Below are 24,101 nucleotides of genomic sequence, written 5' to 3'. Positions count from 1 at the left end.
CTTCGCTGGATTCACTCACTCTTTTTTGTTTATTTACTATTATTTTTTGCTCCCAGTTTGGTGAGAAACACAAGACTTCCCACTTCAGGCCTGTCTTCTTGAGAGCTAGGCCACTGAAGGATCTCAGGAGCACCCCCGCCTACCCTTGGCATCCCTGGACATTCGTTTATTCATCTAGCGGTTCCTTATTAAATGTCCGTTGTTAAGTGCTGTTTGCCATGGAGACAGCAGGGATTGAACAGGGGGAATGGATGTTTTGAGCGAGGGGTCTCGGAAAGTGGACCCGCGTTTCTCAGCCTCAGCGTCATTGGCATTTGTGTCTGGAGGCCGTCCTGTCCACTGTTGGGGGTGGAGCGTCTTCCCTGGCCTCCACCTACCTCACGTTGCTGTATAAGAGTGTTTGCTCCCCATTTAAGGAGCAGACTGGAACATATAGGTCCTTAGACCCAAACTAAAGAAAAAGAGTGTTAGTCACTCAGTCGCGTTGGATTCTTTGCGACCCCATGGACTGTAGCCCACCAGGCTCATCTGCCCATGGGATGCTCTAGGCAAAAACAGTGGAGTCGGGAGCCGTTCCCTTCTCCATAGGCCCAAACTAAAAACAAAACGAAACCTCTGGTGCTATAGGAAAGCATTGGCAAATGTGTGTACAGTTACAGATTTCAGAGTATTTTTCATTGTGCTTTTTTTTTTTTTTTTAATAAAAAGTTTTCTGGTTGCGCTGGGTCTTCGTTGCTTTCTGAGGGCTTTTTCTAGTTGTGACACGCAGGGGCTCCTCTTCCTCATGGTCCACGGGCTTCTCAGTGTGATGGCTTTTCTTGATTCTAAGCGCAGGTTCTAGGTGAGCAGGCCTCAGTAGTTGCAGGACGCTGGCTCTAGAGCTTGAGCTCAGTAGTTGTTGGCACACCAGCTTAGTTACCCCATAGCATGTGGAATCTCCCCAGACCAGGGATGGAACCCGTGTCCCTAGCATTGGCAGGCAGATTCTTATCCACTGCGCCACCAGGGATACCCCTCATTGCCTGTTTTAACCAACTTCTTGGTGAACGCAACAACTGGTCCTCATCAAGGTGGTTAGGCACTATTAATATCCCACTTTTATAGAGAGTAAAAGGCGGCAGTGAAAAAACAATAACCTCCGCAGAGTTGCCGTCCAGTGAAGGGCAGAGCTGGGATGTGGAAAGGAGTCGTCTTCTGTATTCTCCACTTACAAGGCAGGCAGCACGGTAGAACCTCCTTCAAGGGTTGCCGCTAGAATTACGCGATAGATAGGGTTCTTCGCTTCTCTGGTGGCTCAGACGGTAAAGAATCTGCCTGCGATGCAGGAACCTGGGTTCGGTCCCTGGGTCAGGAAGATCTCCTGGAGAAAGGAAATGGCAACCCACTCCCGTACCCTTGCCTGGAAATCCCATGGACATAGGAGCCTGGCGGGCTCCAATCCACGGGGTCACAAAGAGTCAGACACGACTGAGCGACTTCCACCGCCACCCCACACAGCTAAGTCTCGATGAAGAAGCAGGCATTCAGTCATTCAGCATGTGTACCTTTTATTACAGAAACATTGGGGAAGGGGTGAAAAAGGCTAAAGAGGAGTTGTGGAGGAGACCACTGCGGACGCTCACTCAGCTTCTCTCAGTGCTTCTGCTCACAGAGACCTTCTGGTCATGCCTCTGGGCAGACAGGCGCTATCCCTCAAAGGACTCGACTCATTACCCTCCAAATCGGCAGTCTAGGAACACAGAGGTTGCCCCAGAGGCCAGACCGACTAGCTGGGAGATGGAGGACTCGTGAGGGTTGAGCTGAGATGGAGAAGGGCAGTTAGAAAGCACAGCAGGGATTGTTTCTAAAGAAGGGAAGAAAGAAGAGGGAAATGTATTTGAGCATTGGTTTACATCCTGGACGGCTCTCTGCTCCATGGACTCTGCCCACCTTGCCCCTCCGACCCACTGGACACGCTTCCCTAAATCTCAGCCGGCTGCTCCTCGCCTTCTCACCATGCGAATATCTTCTCTTCAGAGAGAGGTTCTTCTGAACACTCAGTGGAAAAAGCTACCCGCTCCAGTTCCTGTCTGTCACAGCATCTTCGAGGAAGCTCAGATGACTTATTCCCTGCCCTCCCACTAGGGGGCGTGCCTCAAGAGCACAAGGACCCTCCCTGCTGCACCCCTAGCCTAGCCCACTGGGGTCACCTAGGGTTGGTGCAGGGGGTGAATATATAAGGCTTGCTCTTGGCTCTGGGGGATAGGTTGAGCATCTCATTGCTCCCAAAGGGGGTCACAGTCTGCTGCAGGGGGTCTGAAAACGACAGCCCCAGGGGGTGACTCCAGCTCACACCAGTTTTTATAGTTTTGAAAAATCAACGTAAAATTCACATGATATAAAATTCACCATTTAACCATTTTCAGTGAACCCAGAATTCATCATAGTGCAGTTACTTGATAAAAACGTACTGATTGCATTTCTCAATACATTAATCATAGAATTATCACATGACCCAGACTTTCTACGCCTAGGTGTGTACCCCCAAGGAACTGGAAACAGGTGTTCAAGGAAAAATTTTGTGTGTCTGTGTTCTTAGCAGCGTATCAGTAGCCAAACAGAAAAAGAGACACAGAAGTACAGAACAGACTTTTGAACTCTGTGGGAGAAGGTGAGGGTGGGATGTTGCGAAAGAACAGCATGTATATTATCCATGGTGAAACAAATCACCAGCCCAGGTGGGATGCATGAGACAAGTGCTCGGGCCTGGTGCACTGGGAAGACCCAGAGGAATCAGGTGGAGAGGGAGGTGGGAGGGGGGATCGGGATGGGGAATACGTGTAAATCTATGGCTGATTCATGTCAATGTATGACAAAACCCACTGAAAAAAAAAAAAAAGGTGGAGACAGCTCAAATGTCCTTCAAGTAAAGAATGAATAAACAGGCACATGTCCGTGCAAAGAAATACTACTCAGTCCTGAAAAATAATGAAGTCCTGATACATGCTATAGCCCTGATGGCCTTTGAAAACATGCTAAGTGAATGAAGCCAGACTCAAAAGGCCACATAGTATATGAGTCCATGTATACGAAATGTCCAGAATAGGTAAATCCAGAGATGGAGAGAGAGAGATGATTAGTGGCTGCCAGGGGCTGGGAGGAGACACTGCTTATGGTTGCAGAGGTTCCTTTAGGGATGATGAAAAGTTTTTGGAGCTAGATTGTCATGAGGGCTGCACAACATGGTGAGTGTACGAAACATCACTCGTGGTAAATTTTATATTATGTGTATTCTGCCACACCTTTAAAAAAAAAAATCCCACATAACCTTTGAGGGAATTCACAAATGAATTCTTTCTGCTCTCCACGTCCTTACCATTGGTAAGCTGTGGCTTGAGATTAGGGAGATGAACTTGAAACTTTCCATTCAACTCTGTGATTCTACAGTTGGCATTTCCAAACCCACCTGGGGAATTTGAACCAAGCCCCCACCCGCACCTGGCAGTGGACAAACCCTCTCCCCCATGGGACATACCTGTTGTCCACCTCTGGGTTACAGTAATGGCAGTAACACTTGGGAGGTTGAAGAAGAGGGGGAACCGGAAGCAGAAAGAAACGGTATTGGTGAGACAGCTCTACCACTCCCCCTCCATCCCTCCCCAAGCCTCCTTTCTTCTTTCCTGCCTGCTTCCCTTTCCCCGCCCCGGCGGTGGTGGGGGGTGACATCCGTGATCTGGTTGATCTATCCAGCCTCCCCTCTTACTGCCCCATCCTCCAGCCAGTTCACTCCATCCCAGTAAACAACACGGTGCTCTAACCTGGGGTTTCTCGACCTCAGCACCCCTGCCACTTTGACCCGGCTCAGCCTTAGTTGTGGGCACCGTCCTATGGAAGCCACGTGCCCGGCCTCCACCCACCAGATGCCAGCGGCATCTCCTCCCCCAGACGTGACCACCAGAAATGTCTGCAGGCGCTGCTGAGTGTCCCCTGGGTGGCAAAGTCACCCTCATCGAAGAACCACTCATCTAAGCAAGGGTGCAAGGCTGGGGCTCATCGCCTCGGCCCTCCCATATTCCCCGTCTCTCACCCCAAATCCCTTAGCACTGCTCCTTCTACAAGTGCAGCAAGGCGCTCCCCATCTTCACTGCCGTCCCCGACATCCTGCCCACCCCTTGGATACCCAGCTCCTCCTCCCCTTCCTCTGTGCTCCCCCCACCCCCTCCTCCCTCCATCTGTTCACCCCCCTCCTCCCCCATGAGGTACCCAGCTCCTCCCTCCCTTCCTCTGTGCTCCCACGCTCTCCTCCTCCCTCCCCACCTTTAGGAACCCGGCTCCTCCTACCCAGTCTCCTTTATTGTAGGACACGAACAAGAAGGTGACCATCATGTAGGCACATCTCAGCCCATTCCATCTGGTTTTCTGCTTCAGCGGCTTCTTGGGGGTGGTGGCCGTTGGGAGGAACTTTACTGGGGAGATCCAAGTGGACACGACCAACGTGAAGGCCTGCCGCCCCCTGTGTGGACATCCTGCCTTCCCCCTGACTCTGTCCACACAGATCTCCCTCTGAACCCCACACCCTCAGTCCACCTGCTTCTGGGATTGAAATGTGGTCCATTGCTACTGGGTGCCCTCACCTCCCCTCTCCATCTGCAAGGCACCAGTCTCACATCTCCTTCTGATTGCCATTGCACCAGCCTTCTACTCCACACTCCTCTTCCCCAGACCAGCTCCCACTGGGGGCCACAGGGATCTAACACCAGATCTGACCCTGTCACCTCCTCATTGCAGACCCCATCTGGGGCACAAGCCCAGTTTCACTTGCTTAATATTCTTTCCCTCTTCTTTTCACATTTTAAATTTTAAAGAAAGTGTTACATTACATTTTAATATTACATACAAAAAAACCCTAATACTAATAAGATATTTTTTAAAAAGGAGATGGCACTTGAAAATTCCCAGAGTGAAGGAAGCCACGTGAGTCATAGATATTAAATTAAATCTTGCTTCTTTCAGGAACATAAGCAAAATTTAAATCATTTCTTTTAAATGTCTCTGATAATCATGAGAGGAATTTAAGTCATCTTCCCCAAAATGGTTGAAGATAGTGCCCTTTTAACCAACCATTGTGCCCTCAGGAAACCACATTGTATTAACCATCATTTTAAAATATAAACAATTTCCTCAATTTCGCATTATAAGCTACCCTGTGAGGAACACCCTGCTCCTGCATTTCATATCAGTTTTGAATTTGAAAGCTCCCAGGTTAAGAACTATTCTTTGCACAATAAACTCTCCCTTAGTACTATTTTACTGATCTTGTGGTTTTAGCTTTGCTATTTCTGCATTTTTGACACATATAACTCACCTCACTAAACAGACCCTCCAGTCAAAAAGCAGAACATTACCAGTGTGAAGGGGGAAATGAGAAAAAAATAAAGCTCCTTGTTGAAATTTCAGGAAGGCAGACCCCTCCCCTTTTCTTAGAGAATTTACTCTGTGGTTGTAATGCCTTTCTCTGTCCCTTCATTGTTGTTGTTCAGTTGCCAAGTCGTGTCTGACTCTTTGTGACCCCATGGTCTGCAGCACACCAGGCTTCCTTGTCCTTCACTATCTCCCAGAGTTTGCTCAAACTCTTGTCCATTGAGTCAGTGATGCCATCCAACCATCTCATCCTGTGCCTCCCACTTCTCCTGCCCTCAATCTTTCCCAGCATCAAGGTCTTTTCCAATGAGTCTTCGCATCACGTGGTCAGAGTATTGGAGCTTCAGCTTCAGCATCAGTCCTTCTGATGAACATTCAGGATTAATCTCCTTTAGGATGGACTCGTTTGATCTCCTTGCAGCCCAAGGGACTCTCAAGAATCTTCTCCAGCACAATTTGAAAGGATCAATTATTCAGCATCTTTAGTTGTCCCTTTGAAATGTATGCAAATCTTTTTTTTTTTTTCAGAATTACTTATTTATTTGGCAGTGCTGGGATCAATTTCAATGTCCTTCTTCATCTCTAGGAACCCTTTTAGACCTCAGCGATCGACAGAAGAAGCAACCGAGAAAAACCAAGACGTTTCCCAGTCACACCTCATTGCGCTCGGCCTCCTTGGTACCCGTGGGCAGTACACGGGGGCGGGGTGGTCTGTAGGCTTTGGCTGCCCCTCAGGAGGACATTCTCTCAGGTTCTGAAGCCCTGACCTTGGCCACCTGAAATTGTGTCTCCTTAAGACTTTGTCTTAACACAGACCGAGGGAACTTGCAGGCCTGTCGATGGGAACAGGCGTGATGCCATGCACCTACCTTCTTCCTTGCAGTCGCTTGATTCTTCTAAAAAGAGGAAGAGAAAGAGGCAAAGAAGGAAGGGAAGGAAGGGAAGAGGAGGGGGGAAAAGGAAGAAAGGAAATCATCAACAAATTCTGAAATGAATACAAATCGTCAAGAGCGGTTCTGCGCGCCCCAGATAAGGAGCGCCGAGAACGCACCCAGCCCCCTGCAGTCCCTGGCCTCAGGCACTGCGCGGCCTCGTGGCCGGTCCACCCGCTGTCCCCTCTGCCACGAACACCCTCCACCCACAAGTGCTCGTGACTGGCTCCCTCACCTCCTCCAAGTCTTTGTCAAAGTCACTTTCCCTGATCACCTTTTAAAAACGCATCCCTCTCTCCTACCCTGCCTTCCCATCTCCCTTCCTCTGTGATCTGCACAGGGCTTAGCATCCAACAGACTTCTAACCCACTATTTCTCTATGTATTCGTGTTCTTCCTCTTCTCATCAGCTCTATTTGGACGCAGATTTCGGAACTGTTCCCTTCTGTATCCCTAACGTCTAGAACAGGACTGAACACAGAGCGGCTAATATTAATTAGTATCTGTCGTTGGATGAACAAAAAAAAAAGACACTTATCATGTTCAGATGATGATGATAAGGAGTGTAAGATTTCAATTAAAAATTGAAAAAGAAATTTAAAACAAAACCCAAGAGTGTAAGGTTTGATGCCATTTAAAGACTCTTCCAACATTAAAAAAGAAAAGCTGATAAGTCTATATTTTTGTGTCCAGGAGCAAAAGCAAACGGTAGAGCCAATTAGCATGGTCACTACTTACCATTCAGTACCTGGAGGCTCAGCAAACCTGTGGAGACAACGTAGAGATAGAATTGCCAAAGGCAGCCTGCTAAGTGCCCGTAGACCAACAACGAGCAACTGACTCACGCCGAGCTGCCTCTCCTGTCTTCTCATCACTTCTCCCTCGGGATGTTCATATTGCCTTAAGACTATCTGCCTGTCCCCTCATCAGTCTGTGTGGGGTTTATCTAGAGGTACAAGCGTGTGAGGTTCATTTTTGAGTTTCCACTGCCCTGCACGGTCCTATCCCGTACAGAGAGTTAAAAAGAATATTCTTCCCGGGCTTCCTTGGTGGCTCAGTGGTAAAGAATCTGCCTGCCAATGTGGGAGAGACCCGAGATCCCCGGTCCAGGAAGATCCCACATGCCTCGGAGCACCTAAGCACCACCACTGTGGAGCCTGTGTTCGGAAGCCGGGGAACCACAGCTACTGAGCCACGCCCTGGAGTTCCTACTCCACAACAGAAGACCACCGCAAGCAGAAGCCCGAGACCACCTCTAGAGAGTCGCCTCCACTCCCCTCAACTAGAGGAAGCCGCTCACAGCCACGAAGACCCAGCACGGCTACAAATAAATCTTTTTTTAAAAAAGAATTTTCTTTTCCCAAACAAACTTCCCATGCCAAAAATCTCGGGGCACGCATAGAGTGAGATGATTTACCGAGGATCTCTGATGTCATCCATCCAGAAGAAGATGTGGTCCGGGAGGTAGGACGGTGTTCAGGGTTGCAGACAAAGTCCAGAGCATTGAGTCCAAGGGGCCGTGAGAGATGAGACCATAGAAGGAAAAAAAAAAAAAGAAAAAAAGTCATAAGATCAGAAGATGTGGACACTGGGAGCAAACGAGAACAGAGCCCAGGCAGACGGTGCTGAGCTGCGAAGGGGAGATGGTTGGAAGCCCCACCATGTGGGTTAGAGCAGAAATATAGTGGCTGAAGGGTTCTCCTGGAGGCTCAGCCGTAAAGAATCCGCCTGCCAGTGCAGGAGACGCGGGTTCTATCCCTGGGTCAGGAAGATCCCCTGGGGAAGGGAATGGCAACCCCCTCCAGTGCTCTTGCCTGGAGGATCCCATGAACAGAGGGGCCTGGCGGGCTACAGTCCATGGGGTCGCAAAGAGTCAGATGCAACTGAACAACTAAACAACAGCTAGTGGCTTAAGGAACTGGCGCTGGATCAGAGTCAGGCTGGAAAGGCAGCCCCCACGCCTGCTCCACATATTTGCCGTCCCCATGTTGTAGGCACCTTAGACACTTCAGATGAGTAATGCCTACCTGGACCGGGAAACGCAACAAAATATATTAAACGTGCCCGGCGCCCAGGAAACCCTGAATGAATTTTCCTTACAGTCATCACCATCATCGTAAGAACATTGCCCATATCCCTGATTTGACCAGGGCCTTGGTTCCCATAAGACATCCCCCCTTTAGAAAGTGAAAATCATACAGCCATTTTTTCCAGTCCCTGGATTAATAAAAAAAAAAGAAAGAAAGATTCTGTGATCGGTGAGGCTGTGTCTGGGAAGGGACCTCATCACAGAGATAAGAAAGGGAACAAGACAGATGGGACAATGTGAAAAAAGAAACTCACGTTTCAGGACTGCCGAGGTGCAGGCGGTGGGGAGGAGAAATTCCAGCGGGAGCCGTTGGGCATCAACAGAAAAGGGAGAGGATGAGAAGTGTGACTGGCTTCTTCCCGGCTCATCCCACCCTGCTGGTCCTCCAGAGAGACCCTCCCATTGCGGTGGGATGCAGGTGCCCCCAGATCTCTCGGGGTGGCCGGGGGCCAGGGTGGGGACTCTGCCTGCTTCCACTACACTTGTCTCCTTTGGAACCCTGTTGATCCCGGTGGAGAGACTCCCCAGACACCCGTTTCCCTCGAGCGTTGGTCCCCCAGAGATGAGGAAGCTCCTCAGAAGAAGATGCCCCAACCCATTTTTATATCCTTTCTCTCCTGAGAAGTCAGGAGGGAGGAGCAAAGAGGGAGCTGTGGCTCTGAGCTCCTCCTCATTGAACTGTCCTCTCAGCAAATACACGCAACTCAGTACATCCCTGCATGCTGGGGCTGTGGTCCTCGGCTTCTGATGAAATCTGGAGGCCTTGATGGCCGTGCGCTCACACACCCAGTCATACATACAGCCTCAGACCCACCCCAGCAAACCACAAACTCTGGGTCTTATGCGTGCAGTCTCAGGGAGCTTGTGGACCCCGGCGGGTCAGTCTGAGCCCCCTTCAGAGTCAAGAGTGACAGATGGAGACCCTGTTAGCAGAGGGTCTCTCTCAACCCAGGTCCCCAGGTGAGAACAATCCAAAGATTCCCTTCTCTTTCTTGTTTACTTCTTGGTCTCAGCGTCTGAAAACACCCGAATTACCAGAGAAAAGGAAGAAAAACTCACTTTTTACTGGAAGGTGCAGCAGGACCAGAAATGAGGGGGTCAACATGGAAAAAAGTGAGCAAGAAAGTAGGATCAAATACACAGCACCCCCCACCAGCACATTCCTTTGTTCACCCATTAAACATTCTTAAAGTTATTTGTAAGCTTTTATTGTGAGCTAATTATAGACTCACAAAAACACTGCAAAACTAGCACGAGAGGGGGTTGCCCTTTCCTCCTGCGGGCACTGAACCCGCAACTCCTGCATTGGCAGGTGGGTTCTTTACCACTGAGCCACCTGGGAAGCCTCAGTTTGGGGAGCCATGCCTTAAAACTCGGGTTCCATCTGGCACAGAGTGCCACGTGAGGATTCAGCAGTATCATAGAGGTGGATGCTCCAATGTTGGTTCTCTTCCACCCCTTCCCATTAGCAAAAATTGCATCCATCAGCCATAGAAGGGAGCTCTCTTTTGCTTCAGGAGTAGTGGTGTGGCCCGTGTGTGTTAGACATGCTTCAAGGTCATGGGTGTGACAGGTGGACAAGAGTCTGCCCTGGAGGCGCAACAGAGATGGGAGACAGAGGTGCTTCGCCAGCTCGCCTGCCTGGGGGGCATACGTCCGTCTTCCTTAGAATGTGTCCCCCGCTCTCTAGCCAGAGAATGGCCCACTTTCTCTCCCAAGAACCAGCAAACTGTTTCTTCTAGAAGGTAGGCCCTTTTTTGTGGGAGCAATTTATACACCAAACGAAAGCAATATCCCTGAGACCTGGGGCTGTGCCGGAGCTGGCTTGCAAGAGATGGTTGTTAAATCTGCAAAACTTTAGCAAGCCACTGCCAAGCCTAATTAGTGGCTTCAGATCAGCCCAGAGCTAAAGCATTTACACCACAGAAATTGGCAGTCCTTGTAAACCAGGGCTCCCCTGCAGACCCTCTCCCCACAGAAATGGTTGTGAAATGTTACAAGCACAGCCCGATGGCAGCCTATTTGTAACAGTTTTGCTTTTGACCCCAAGACAATATCGAAATGCCAGGGCCTGCACCAGCACTTCCCCCCATTGTTTTTTTCCACGGCAGCTTGATTTGTTTGGTTTTTGGCTGCACTGGGGGACATGCAGGGTCTTAGTTCCCCAAGCAGGGCTGAAACCCGATGCAGAGTCCTAACCCCTGGAGCACCAGGGAATTCCCCTCCCCTGAATTTTTAATGAGGAAATCCCAGGGACAGAGGAGCCTGGCGGGCTGCAGTCCACGGGGGTCACAAAAGAGTCTGACAGGATGGAGCAACTGAACAACAACAAGCTGTGATCCCGGAGAGGGTTAGGGTTAGGGTTGTTAGAGAGGGTTATGGGAATGTCATCTCAAGGACACAGACTCGGGATTGAAAAAGCACTTACTTTCTTCCTCTGTCCTGTCTGGAGGCGAGGGTGCAAGCAGCCAGGTTCCCACGGAGGTGCAGAGGGAAGACAGAGATGAGTGTCAAGACACCGGGAAATAAGGACACGGCAAAATGAGACTCCCTGACCAGTCAGAGGAGACAGAGGCAACGCGCCATTGGACACGAGGCGGGTGGAGGCGCGGTCCTTCCCTCTCTCTCTCTAACTAGTACTGGTGGGGCCTCTGGTGTGTGCAAGGCGTGCAGGCTACACAGAAAGCGAGCCGGACAAGCGTCTCACTCTCGGGGAACACGAGCACGCGGAGGCCAGAGAGGCGGCCGCGCGAATCAGAAACCCATCCGCGGCAGGGAGAGGGTTTCTGGGCGCGGCTGGAACCTGCTCGAGGGGGCGGCGTTTGCTGACCTGGTGGGGGTGCCAGGGAAGGCGTCTTGGAGGAACTGTCACTGAGTCTGACACCTGAAAGATGAGGAGGGGTTAGCCGGTGAAGACCTTTGGAGGGGAGAGAGAGACGCGCTCCCGGCGGTGGGACAGTCCAGGGTGGGAAGGAGTCTGGAGCTTCGGAAGAATGGAGAGAGACCCGCCGAGGGGACACGGCAGGAGAAGATGACCGGGAGGGGACAAGAACGTCCAGAGTTAGATGATGCCCGGCCCTGTGGGTCATTTTAAAGACCTCGGGCTTCATCCTAAGTGAAAGGTCACGCTGACCGCAGGCGGAAAGTGCCAGCTGGAAAATGCTGATACAGAAGCCCCCGCCGGAAAGTCCCCCATAAGTCCCAGGGACAGACATCCACCAATCAACAGCCCGTTGCCAGGCAGACTGATGGACGCGAAGGCGCCAAGACTCCGGCCAATCAAAAACTGACACGAGACCGAAAAGTCCAATCAGCACCCTAGAGCCCGATTCTAACTATATACGGAAAGGTCGCGCCACTTCCGCATCCGCCAGGGTATATAAGTGTCGCCCCCTTGCCACAGGTTGCAGACTCTCGCTTTCCACCTGCTCGCGCCTGGGAGCTCTGCGCGGGAGCGATTGCCCAATAAAGCCTCTTAGTACTCCGGCGCTCTTTTTGTCTTGCCGCGGCGTTCTTACACTAAGAACGATGGGCAATCAGGGAAAGACTTGGACCCAGCTCTTGGGCAACTTACCCCATCTCTCTAGGGCTTGGTTTTCTCATAAAAGTGCAATTATAATGGGATGGCCGATCGTCCTGGTTGGCCCAGGACTTGAAGGGGTTCACTGGGTGAGTGAGTTTTAAGGCTTAAACTAGGCATGTCCTGGGCGCACAGAGTCACTCTGGATTATAATGGGATCCACCCGTCTCAGAGGGGTGATGAGACGATCGAAGCAGAGCCCTGAAACATACTGGCTTTTTCCAAGATGCTCCATGAAATTTTCTTAAAGAATTTTTTTTTTTTTTTTTTTTGGGATGTGGATCATGTTTAAAATCTGTGGAATTTGTTACAATATTGTCTTATGTTTTGGCTTTTTGGCCTGGAGGCCTTTGAGACCTTAGGTCCTTGACCAGGGATGGAACCCACGCCCCCTGCATTGGAAGGCGATGTCTTGCTAACCACTGGACCACCAGGGAAGTCCCGAATGAAATTTTTGTTAGTTACCACTTTGCCTCTGATGCTCTTCCTCTTTCTGGCTCTCAGTTTTCGTGTCTGTACAGACGGTTTCTGGCCTGTGAGCCGCGACTATGGCCTCTGTAGCCGCTGTTTAGTTGCTAAGTCATGTCCGAGTCTTTTGCGACCCCATGGACTGCGGCCCGCCAGGCTCCTCTGTCCGTGGGATTCTCCAGGCAGGAGTCCTGGAGCGGGTTGCCGTGCCCTCCTCCAGGGGGTCTTCCTGACCCAGGGATCGAAGCTGGGTCTCCTGCATTGGCAGGCGGATTCTTTACCACTGAGCCACCAGGGAAGCCCTATGTGGCTTTATCCACACTCAACTCTGGATCTGAGGTTATTTTGCCTCGTAATGTCTATCCGACGTTGATCTTTGCCTTATAGCTGTGTTGTATGTTGACTAAGAAGCGCATTTCACTGTTTATGAAGTCTGGCTGTTTTCCAAGGAGGGAGGTCTTGGCCCATAAAGCTCTGATATTTCTGGATGGAGAGGATTCTTCGAGGGTAGGCGTTAGGGAGTCCTGTATTATTCAGCTTGTGAGAAGGAGAAGGTCTTGGAACTCCACAGGCAGGGTGGGAAGAAGGAAAATGGGAGATGAGAAGAGAGAGAGGGAGCAGAAATGGGAGAAGGCCATCCGCTCAGGGCTCTGGCTGCTCTGCATGCTCTCGTTACCTGTAGGTCTCAGCCGATTTCTCACGGAAACCAGGGAAGGAGGGTTCTGCTTCTAGGTTGATGGGGACATAGAGAAAACACAGAGCTCTTCAGGAACCCAAGGGGACAGAAGTGAGAAACTGTTGTCTTTGAAGGAGCAGAAGCAGTGATGAGGGCTATGGACTCCAGAACCGCTGGACAAACGGGGTGCAGGGAGCTGGGCCCACTTTAACCAGCTCCCTAGTACCTGAGTTTTTCATAGATTTTATTATAACATCATATATTTTTTATAACATATAGGATGTTATATTTTATTATAACATTAAGAAGCACCCCTTATAGTGTGGATTACTAGGCCTACTCTATGGGAGAAGAGAACAGCCTTGCCCCAGGGTCCCATATGCTGGTAAAGAACAGAGCTGTCTTGAAAGGCCAGGCGTATCTACCCTGGAAGTCCAGTTCACGTTTCCGTCTGCCTGGAGATCCAGATCCAGGCGTGTCCTCTGCACTGGGATGGGAACCCCTGGGGATGGCTGGAAAGGTCTCAAGTGGACACAGATTCACTGTCACTCCTTTGGAGTCACATGTTGGGAATATGTAAGCCAATATCAAATTCACTTTAGAATTCTTTTCTTCTAAAAAGTCTCAAAACGATGCTAACTTGTCCAGAACCTCTCTCTAATGCCCTCTGGTCTTCCTTTCCGCTGAAGAGAGAACTGTCTTCAGACTAAGACCCTCAGCAGTCATCAGTATCGTTATAATTAATGCTTATTTCCATTGTTTCATTATGTCTATTTTTGAAGTTATCCTCTTAGAACATTCTTTGGCATTGCCCTTCTTTGGAATTGGAATGAAAACTGACCTTTTCCAGCCCTGTGGCCACTGCTGAATTTTTCAAATTTTCTGGCACATTGAGTGCAACACTTTGACAGCATCATCTTTTATTACTTTAAATAGCTCAGCTGGAATTCCAACATCTCCACTAGCTTTTTTCATAGTAATGCTTCCTAAGACCCACTTGACTTCACACTCCAGGATGTCTGGTTCTAGGTGAGTGACCACACCATCATGGTTATCTGGGTCATTAAGACGTTTTTTTTTGTACAGTTCTGTGTTTTCTTGCCACCTCTTCTTAATCTCATCTGCTTTCTGTTAGGTCCTTGACATTTCTGTCCTTTATTGTGCCCATCCTTGCATGAAATGTTCCCTTGGTATCTTCAATTTTTTTGAAGAGATCTCTGTGGCTTAGTCACTAAGTCGTGTCCAACTCTTGCAACCCCATGGACTGTAGCCCAGCAGGTTCCTCTCTCCATGGAATTTTCTAGGCAAGAATACTGGAGTGGTTTGCCATTTCCTTCTCCTCTAGTCTTTCCCATTCTGTTGTTTTTCTCTATTTCTTTGCACTGCATCTTCTTAGAACAAATGTTACTGACTTTTCACTGACTAAAGGAATGTAAGGCTTTCTTTGCAAGTTTATCTATTTAAGCTTTTAAGTAAAGGACGTCCTTTTAAAGTGGAGTCCTTTACAGGAAAACATGAACGATAGCATTGGACTGAATAGTAGTAGATATAGCAGGAACTTCTTTTGGGGTTCAGCCTCTCTACCTGTGAACGTGGGGACAAGTTTTTTCAGCCATCCCATTTTGAAAAATCAGAAAGCTAGATGCTACCCCATGTTGCTGAAGGGGTGGGAAAATTAGCATTCTGTAGGTGGTTTATGGAACTGTAAGTTTGTTAAACCTCTGTCCAAATGTAAAAGGCCTCCGCTCTTTGACCCAGTCATCTGAGTCATGACCTCAAAAAGTTGAAGATATACGTGTCTAAGTGTATTTCTTGTAAGAATACACAGGAGACTAGTAGCAGCGGCTGTTCCAAGACAGTAGAACTGGGAATAGGATAGAGGGGAAGATTTTGACTCTCATTTTATGTTCCTACAACTTTTCTCATGTGCATATATCTTTTATAACTTAAAAAAAAATCTGCCACATGATATTTCTCATGCAAAATTCTAGTGCTCTCATTCCACACTAATAAAAATTTCCATTACCTTAAAACTCTAAGAGACAAAATGTGATCAGATACTGTCTGAATGGTTCTTCCGAAATAAACAAAGAAAACATAAATAAACAAAACACCGAGTTTAAATAAATAACTAAAAACACAAAACTCCATAAATCTGCATTACCTTATAGACAAGAGAAGAGAAAGACCAGAAAAGACAGAATTCTCACACTTACCATCTGCCGACAGCCTGCTCATCATACCTGGAGAAGAAGACATAACGAAAGACGTGCAAATGCAACAGAAGGAAACATACCTAATTAGTGGATTTCCCCAGTTCAACGGATTTAAGAAGCTCTTTTCTTTGGGAAAGTATGGCTATGAGAGCTCAGGCGTGACTTAGGGTTTCCTCATTACTCCCATCATCCCTTTTTTCAGCCCCAACACTACTAGCAGACATCAATGTCTCTAATCTAATTTCTGGGTTTTGTGTGTGTGTGTGTGTTTTCCATCCGTCTCTGAATTCCTTAAGAGTGAGCATACATGATCCATTTTTGGGTTTCCGTCACCCAAGCATGGCTCCAGACATACGTCAAATGCCCAGAAAATCTTGCTCAGAGTTTCCCCTCAAAGTTCACAGCCAGAGGGCATCTTGAATGCGACGAGGTATTTACCTACGATTCCTGAGAGCAGTCGATCCAGAGTCGGCGTGGTGGTGGAGGATACAGACGTGGTACAGAGTGGTGGGACCGGGGACCACAGAGAGGAAGCCATGAGGAGAAAACCAAAAGTAAGATCAGATGCTGGGAGCTGGGACAGGCTTGGAAACAGAGTCCACAGTGGGTGCAGGGAGCAGCTAGGTGAGATTATTGAGAATGGCTTTGTGTTTGATTTCGGGGAGATTTAAGTGAGCGGGGGTGGGGGGCACACATTCATGGGCCATTCTTCAGCCAGGTAGGAAAGAGAGAAAGAAACTATTCTTCACTGACTCTAGAAAAAAGCCCAATGCTCTTTCCTTCTACCGATTTCACACCAACCCTCTAAGGTTAGAGAATTGTCATGTTGTCAATGAGAATAGCTGAAGCTCCGAGATATTGTATTAATTTTTGAAGCCCCACACGATGGATGAATGAAAGCACAAAAATTCAAACTCAGATTTCTCCAACTTCCTCTATAAAGTTCTATTTCGTCACCCACAAGGTGAGTATATTAATATCTATTGCAGGGTTGGGGTTAAGTTGTCTATATACTGATAATAATAATAATAACAAGCTTACATAGAGGTGATTGCATGTATGTTCATGGCGAGGGGCATGAAGGCAGAAAAAGGAAGAATTATGTGTGCTAAGTCACTTCAGTCGTGTCCAATTCTTGGTGACCCCATAGACTGTAGCCCACCATGCTCCTCTGTCCATGGGATTCTCCAGGCAAGAATACTGGAGTGGGTTGCCGTGTCCTCCTCCACAGATCTCAGATAGACCTGAATTTAGCTCTACAACCAAATGGCTTTCCTTTAGTCACAAGAGGACCACAGAAATGTACTCAATTTCTGATCAACTAGTTTTCACAGGGGAAGGAGAGAGAGATGCACTATTTTCTTTTCACCAAGGTATCCAGTCTCGACTTTTAATGTCTCTAGATTAGAAGCTGGGCTATGGACAGTCACAAGAAGAAATATCCTTGAAAGGCATGCAAAAATTACCCCGTCGGCCAAGGGCTATCAGAGCCCAAAGGGAGAGAGAGGGAACAAAAATGTTACCTTTCAGCACTGTTGTCCATGCAAACAGCAGGAAGGAGAGGATCAAAGGCAGCCGGTGGGGATCAGAGAGAAGGTGAAATGTGTTAATTCATCCCTTATACCCCATTGCATCCCCTGGGTCTCAGGACAGGATGGGGCCCCAGAATGAGAAGCTGTGCCTCGTTCTAAGAACCATAGACCTCTTTGTGTGTGCTCAGTCATTCAGTCATGTCCGACTCTGCGACCCCATGGACTGTAGCCTGCCAGGCCCCTCTGTCCATGAGATTCCCTAGGCAAGAAGACTGGAGTGGGTTGCCATTTCCTTCTCCAGGGGATCTTCCCAACCCAGGGATCGAACCCAAGTCTTTCTTTACCCCTGAGCCATCAGGGAAGCCCATAGGCCTCTTTGCTGCTGCTGCTGCTGCTGCTAAGTCACTTCAGTCGTGTCCAACTCTGTGCGACCCCATAGACGGCAGCCCACTAGACTCTGCCATCCCTGGGATTCTCCAGGCAAGAACACTGGAGTGGGTTGCCATTTCCTTCTCCAATGCGTGAAAGTGAAAAGTGAAAGTGAAGTTGCTCAGTCGTGTCTGACTCTTAGCGACCCCAAGGACTGCAGCCTACCAGGCTCCTCCGTCCATGGGATTTTCCAGGCAAGAGTACTGGAGTCGGGTGCCATTGCCTTCTCGAGACACATTTATCCCAGAGGTCAAGAAACCCTGAGACACCATGGTCTGGAGCATCCAACCACCCACCCCCCTTACACCTGAGTCTCCGGAGGATGGCAGATGAGGGTCTCCATAACAACCAGTAGTCAGAGACCAGGATGGTTAATACTTGGCAAGGAGGGAGCCGTGGCCAGTCTGCACCCACTTTCTCTCATCTACAGCCCACCAATGAATCCGCACAATGCGGTCCAGTCCGGTTGTACGTGTTAGTGCCCAAGGTCCTACTGAAAATCCGATCGCAGCTATGAAGTCCATATTCCCAGGAAACCACCGAGATTCTCACACCCAGTTTTGCACAAGATTACAGAGGCTGGTTGACCTCCCCGAAGTCCATCTGGTTGGCCCCAGGGATCTGCAGGCTCTGAGTTTGGAGCCATGCTGAGACTGAGAGCATCCTGTGAGCGGCCCAGGGTGAAGATGACAGACGGCCATCCCCCTGTCCCCTGTACCCTTCCTCCTCCGGTTGAAGGGCTCCCTAGTTACATAGTCAGAAGGAGATCAGACTTACATTTGACTGGAAAAGGACAACAGGACCAGGAGTCAGGGGATCGACATGGAAGATAAAAGCAAGAGAGAAGTTTGAATTAACAGTAATTTATCCACCTCAGATGATTTCTGCATGCACGCCTTTCTTCCTTCAGTTGAAAGTGAAAGTCGCTCAGTCGTGTCCGACTCTTTGCAACCCCACGGACTATATAGTTCATGGAATTCTCCAGGCCAGAATACTGGAATGGGTAGCCTTTCCCTTCTCCAGGGGTTCTTGCCAACCCAGGGATCAAACCCAGGTCTCCCGCATTGCAGGCGGATTCTTTACCAGCTTAGGCACCAGGGAAGCCCAAGATAGGATGGGGCCCCAGAATGAGAAGCCGTGTCTTATTCTAAGAGCCACTCTGTGTGTGTGCTCAGCCTTCCTTCATTTACCCTGGCCTGTTCTTACAGGGGGAGGGGTTTCACAAGAGGCTGTTTGTGCATAGTTTGTCATGTATCATTAGACAAAGATCAAACGGCCTGGTTACACTCTTGGTAAGGATGTTGAGAGCTCTACTTCTTTTTTTTAAAACTTTTACTTTTGTATTGGGGTATAGCCAGTTAACCATGTAGTGATAGTTTCAGGTAACAGTGAAGGGGCTCAGGCATGCATACACGTGTGTCCACTCTCTCCCAAGCCCTGCTCCCGTCCAGGCTGCACATGACACTGAGCAGACTTCCCTGTGTCCGCAGTAGGTCCTTGTTGGTTATGCATTTTAAATACAGCCGTGTGTCCATGTTCATCCAAACTCCCTAACTGTCCCTCCCCCTCATTCTTCCCCCAGCAACCATAAGTTCCGAGGACCCATCTTTAGCATTACAGTTTTATAAATGAGTCCTACAGATAGATTTTATTTATATATGTGTGTGTGTCAGAATATAACTCTAGTGAAAATATTCCAACCATTCTTTCTTTCTGATGAGAGCTCTCCATTCACCCACTGAACCTGTCTTCCCCAGACAAAAGGATGGATGAACAGCCCTTTGGGCAGCAGGCATCACTAGAAGACAGAGATGTCGATGGCTTGCTTTTACTAGTGATGCCCTGGCCCCCAAGACGAAGCCCACTTTGCCCTAGAATCCCCAGAGGGGTCTTAAAAGCTACATGAATATGAGAGGAACTGACTATGGGAGTACAGACTTGGGATGTCCACAGTTCTTACTTTTTTCTTCAGTTGCAACTGGAGGTGAAAGTGTTAGGCCATCCAGATCCCAGCAGGAACAGGAAGAAGGGAGCAGGGCACAGGGAGAGAATTCAGCGTTAGACTCAGATCAATGCAGTGCCCAAGGAGCCCAGAGCTGAAAGTGTCACTGGAGACGCACTAACCCATCCAGTCTATCAGTAAAGCTACTTAAGTCGACTCATCCTTCTAGCCATCCATTATCCATCTATCCGTCCATCTACTTGTTCAACATCCATTGATTTATCCATCTAACCATCATCCGTTCATCATCCATCCATCCTTCCTTCCATCCATCCATCCATCCTTCCATCCATCCATCCACCCATTCACCATCCATCCTTCCATCCATCCACCCATTCACCATCCATCCTTCCTTCCATCCATCCATCCACCCATTCACCATCCATCCATCCATCCTTCCATCTACCCATTCACCATCCATCCATCCTTCCATCCATCCACCCATTCATGCATTCACCCATTCACCATCCATCCATCCATTCTTCCATCTAACCATTCACCGTCCATCCATCCTTCCATCCATCCATCCACCCATTCACCATCCATCCTTCCATCCATCCACCCATCCACCCATTCACCATCCCTCCATCCTTCTATCCATCCATTGACCTATTCACCATCCATCGACCTATTCACCATCCATCCTTCCATTCATCCACCCATTCACCATGCATCCTTCCATCCATCCACCCATCCACCCTTTCACCATCCCTCCATCCTTCTATCCATCCATCGACCTATTCACCATCCATCCACCTATTCACCATCCATCCTTCCATTCATCCACCCATTCACCATGCATCCTTCCATCCATCCACCCATCCACCCATTCACCATCCATCCTTCCATCCATTCACCCATTCACCATCCCTCCATCCTTCTATCCATCCATCGACCTATTCACCATCCATCCTTCCATCCATCCACCCATTCACCATGCATCCTTCCATCCATCCACCCATCCACCCATTCACCATCCATCCTTCTATCCATCCACCCATTCACCATCCATCCATCCTTCCATCCATCCATCCACCCACCCATTCACCATCCATCCTTCCATCCATCCACCCATCTACCCATTCACCATCCCTCCATCCTTCCATCCGTCCATCGACCTATTCACCATCCATCCTTCCATCCATCTACCCATTCACCCATTCACCATCCATCCATCCTTCCATCCATCCACCCATTCACCATCCATCCATCCTTCCATCCATCCACCCATTTGCCATCCATCTATCCTTCCATCCATCCATCCACCCATTCACCATCCATCCATCCATCCATCCACCCATTCACCATCCATCCATCCTTTCATCCACCCATCCAACCATTCACCATCCATCTATCCTTCCTTTCATCCATCCACCCATTCACTATCCATCTATTCTTTTATCCACCCATCCAACCATTCATCATCCATCAATTTATCCATCTAGCCATCATCCACCTGTCATCCATCCATTATCCATGCATCATCCATCCATCCAACATTCACCAGCCACATATACTGGCCACTGGTCTGTGCTCGATGCTGGGGGCACAGGTGAATTAGACTCAATTCCTGCTCTGTAGGTATCTGTGACACTGGTGGGGAGAGAGATGCTGGTACAGGAGAAAATAAGACATCACAAACCCTGCTCTCATGGAACCTGTGACCCATGGCGGTCTTGCACATCTTACAGGCCCTTCACACTTAGCATGTCCAAAAGAGAACTTGTGGCCATCACCCTTCTACCCATCAAAAGATAAGCTGTTACTTTTTGTTGATAAAATAAATATCCATGCATTCATATTGATGTAATTACTTGAATACATAAATAGAGCAGAAGCATTGAGTCTTCCTTACAGAAGCGTTCCAACTGATACATGTAGCAGGAATAAGAGAAATAGAAAATCACGATCATGCAATACTACAACAATCAGTTTGGCAGATAAGATCCACAGATGGATGCTGCAATTCGTGGGGGGAGAGTTTGAGGAGGACTAGGATATCTGTGAAGTTCCCAGTGATCTCAGCCAGATTATCTATTAATTACAAAGGGGAAAATAGCAGCTGGTCAGTGATCAAACTTAACATCACAGGTAATAAGGCACTTCGCCAACACATCATCTCTGATAAAGCGTGTAGAGGACAGGTTAGCACCACTTCTGCAGGGCAATCACTCCCACCCCGGTGTCACAGATTGTTGTGAGTGCTCAGTCGTGTCCCGCTCGTTGTGACCCCGTGGACTGTAGCCCACCAGGCTCCTCTGTCCATGTGATTTCCCAGGCAAGAATACTGGAGTGGGTTGCCATTTCCTCATCCAGGGGAGCCTTCTCGACCCAGGGTTTGAACCCGAGTTTCTGGCGTCTCCAGTCTTGGGTGGATTCTTTTTACTACCTTGCCACCTAAGGAGTTGGTGATTTAACCAGGGTTCAGATACAAGTCTATGTGTCTCCAAGGGCAGGAGCCATGGTTCCCAGGACTCGCCCACCCCTCCATCTCCACCAAGGGAAAGGGGAAATGGGAATTTCTAAACAGGGAGCGGGAAGGAACCTGGACTTGGACCCGAGGAGGCTCACTGAGGCCAGCCACCGGGCCCCCGCCCATGGTAAGAAGAAACGGAGGAGGGGGAGACGGCAGGAGGAGCTGGGCTTACCTTCCCGGGGGATGCAGGCGTCTGCCAGTCCCAGGAAAAGTAGAATCAGCAGGAACATCTTCAGAGAGGGCCCTGACTTGTGGACAGCGGGCTTGGGGGTTGGGGTGGACGAGCTCCTTCCAGGACCAATGGGACTCTGGTCACTCGCTGTTCTCCCAGATTCCAAGGGCAAAGCCAACTGCCCACACACACCCTCCAGCCACCCGGAGGCTGCAAGCGTCCACTCTGTGCCCACGACACCAGGGGCTGACACACAGACTGCTTCTTCCCACCGGCGTCTGCTTATTCATCTTTTTTTTCTTTTTTTAGGTACCTGAAAAAGAGTTAAATGCATCAGATACTTTTCAAAAATTTTTATTTATTTATTTAGCAAGCTCTGGGAGTTGGTGATGGACAGGGAAGCCTGGCGTGCTGCAGTCTATGGGGGTCGCAAAGAGTCGGACAGGACCGAGTTAACCGAACTGAGCTGATTTAGCTTTCCGGGGTCTTAGTTGTGGCATGTGGGATCCCCGAGCAGGGATCGAACTTGAGTCCCCGACATTGGGAGCTCGGAGTCTTAGCCACTGGACCACCAAGGAAGTCCCTGCTTATCTACCCTAAAACAACATTTTAGAATAATTTTACGCTGAGCCTGATCCTTGTCATCCTATGGCTCCCATCTCCTGTTTGTATAGGACTCGTGACCTATAAGTGGCTTTAAAAAATATTCTGAGGGCTTCCTTGGTGGCTCACTGGTGAAAAATATGCCTGCCAATGCAGGAGACACAGGTTCAATCCCCAGGTCGGGAAGATCCCCTGGAGAAGGAAATGGCAACCCACTCCAGTATTCTTGGCTGGAAAATCCACGGACAGAGGAGCCTGGTGGGCTACCGTCCATGGAGTCTCAAAAAGTCAGACACAACTTAGCGATTGAACAACAACAACGAATGAATGATCTGTTACCTGTACATCTCTTAAGAAGTGATTTTGGGGGATTCCCTGGCAATCCAGTGGGTTAGGACTCTACACTTTCACTGCCGCGACCAGGGGTTGGATCTCTGGTCGGGAACTAAGATCTCACAGGCCACACGGCAGGGAAAAAAAAAAAAGTCAAAAAAAGAAAAAAAAGATTATTTCGTGCATGAAGTATTCAAAGTCCTTTACTTTCACGCACAGTATACTGATCATGTCTCCAAGCCTTCAACTATTTAACAACCACTGCTTTGTAAGCATAAGTTTTTTAAAAATTGTGTTTTGGCCAAAGGGCTTTCAGGATGGAGCTGGAGATTGTCATCCTGAGTGAAGTAATTCAGACAGAGAAAGACAAATATCACAGAATATCACTTACATATGGAATCTTAAAAAAATGGTACAAATGAATTTATCTACAAAACAGAAACGGAATCACAGTTGTGAAAAATAAACTTATGGTTACCAGACAGGAAGGGAGGAGGAATAAATTCAGAGATTGGGACTGACATATACACAAAAGTGTCAGTCACTGAGTCGTGACCAACTCTGCAACCCGAGGGACTTCAGCCCACCAGCCTCCTCTGTCCATGGGATTCTCCAGGCAAGAATACTGGAATGGGTTGCCTTTTGCCCTTCTCCAGGGGATCTTCCCGATCCAGGGATCGAACCTGCGTCTCTTGCATTGGCAGGCAGATTCTTTACCATTAGAACCAGCAGGGAAGACCCAAGATTCCTTATAAAAGTGAAAGTTGCTCGGCTGTGTCCAGCTCTTTGCAACCCCATGGACTGTAGCCCACCAGGCTCCTGTGTCCATGGGATTCTCCAGGCAAGAACACTGGAGAAAAAAAAAAGAGAGAGAGAGAGAGAGAGAAAGAAAAAAAACACTGGAGTGGGTAGCCGTTCCCTTCTCCAGGGGTCTTCCCAACCCAGACCTCCCACGTTGCAGGCAAATTCTTTACCATCTGAGCCACCAGGGAAGAGTCCTCATAATATCTCTTATTTCTGCAAAACCACAAATCAAGTACAAAAAAAAAACAGAAAAAGGTATTCTGAACATTTATTTTTGTTTACTTATAGTTGCTTACTTAACTTCTAGTAGAAATGACTTCTAATAGAAAAGGAGGGGTCGACTGCCCCAAACTGCACCCCCGTGCCTCCCTTAGGGTGGCAGAGTTCTCC

At 48.7% G+C, this 24,101-nt stretch overlaps 1 protein-coding gene across 1 annotated transcript; it reads right to left on the bottom strand.

The window, feature by feature from the left end:
* Nucleotides 1–1,527: 1,527 nt before the first annotated feature.
* Nucleotides 1,528–22,921, bottom strand: EDDM13 (epididymal protein 13). The gene is made up of 10 exons (XM_061140656.1): nt 22,914–22,921; nt 21,972–22,087; nt 19,282–19,299; nt 11,251–11,706; nt 10,849–10,866; nt 7,070–7,096; nt 6,270–6,296; nt 4,321–4,445; nt 3,515–3,552; nt 1,528–1,843 (listed from the first exon to the last, which is right to left on the bottom strand). Exons 1-10 carry the CDS (start codon nt 22,919–22,921, stop codon nt 1,819–1,821), a joined length of 858 nt encoding a protein of 285 aa, XP_060996639.1. The 3' UTR covers nt 1,528–1,818.
* Nucleotides 22,922–24,101: the final 1,180 nt, after the last annotated feature.

This window comes from Dama dama, chromosome 4, assembly GCF_033118175.1.
Source record: "Dama dama isolate Ldn47 chromosome 4, ASM3311817v1, whole genome shotgun sequence".
NCBI classification, from domain to species: Eukaryota; Metazoa; Chordata; class Mammalia; order Artiodactyla; family Cervidae; genus Dama; species Dama dama.
Note: the sequence above shows the minus strand (reverse complement) of the source record. Positions and strands in the feature narration are given on the sequence as shown.

Bases quoted from the DNA above. Each gene is read 5' to 3' on its own strand.
- EDDM13 (XM_061140656.1), bottom strand. The intron at 6,297-7,069 runs GTAAGTAGTGAC...TCCTCTTTTTAG, and splicing joins GAGCCTCCAGGTACTGAATG to AAGAATCAAGCGACTGCAAG. The intron at 3,553-4,320 runs GTAGGAGGAGCC...CAACCTCCCAAG, and splicing joins CCTACAATAAAGGAGACTGG to TGTTACTGCCATTACTGTAA.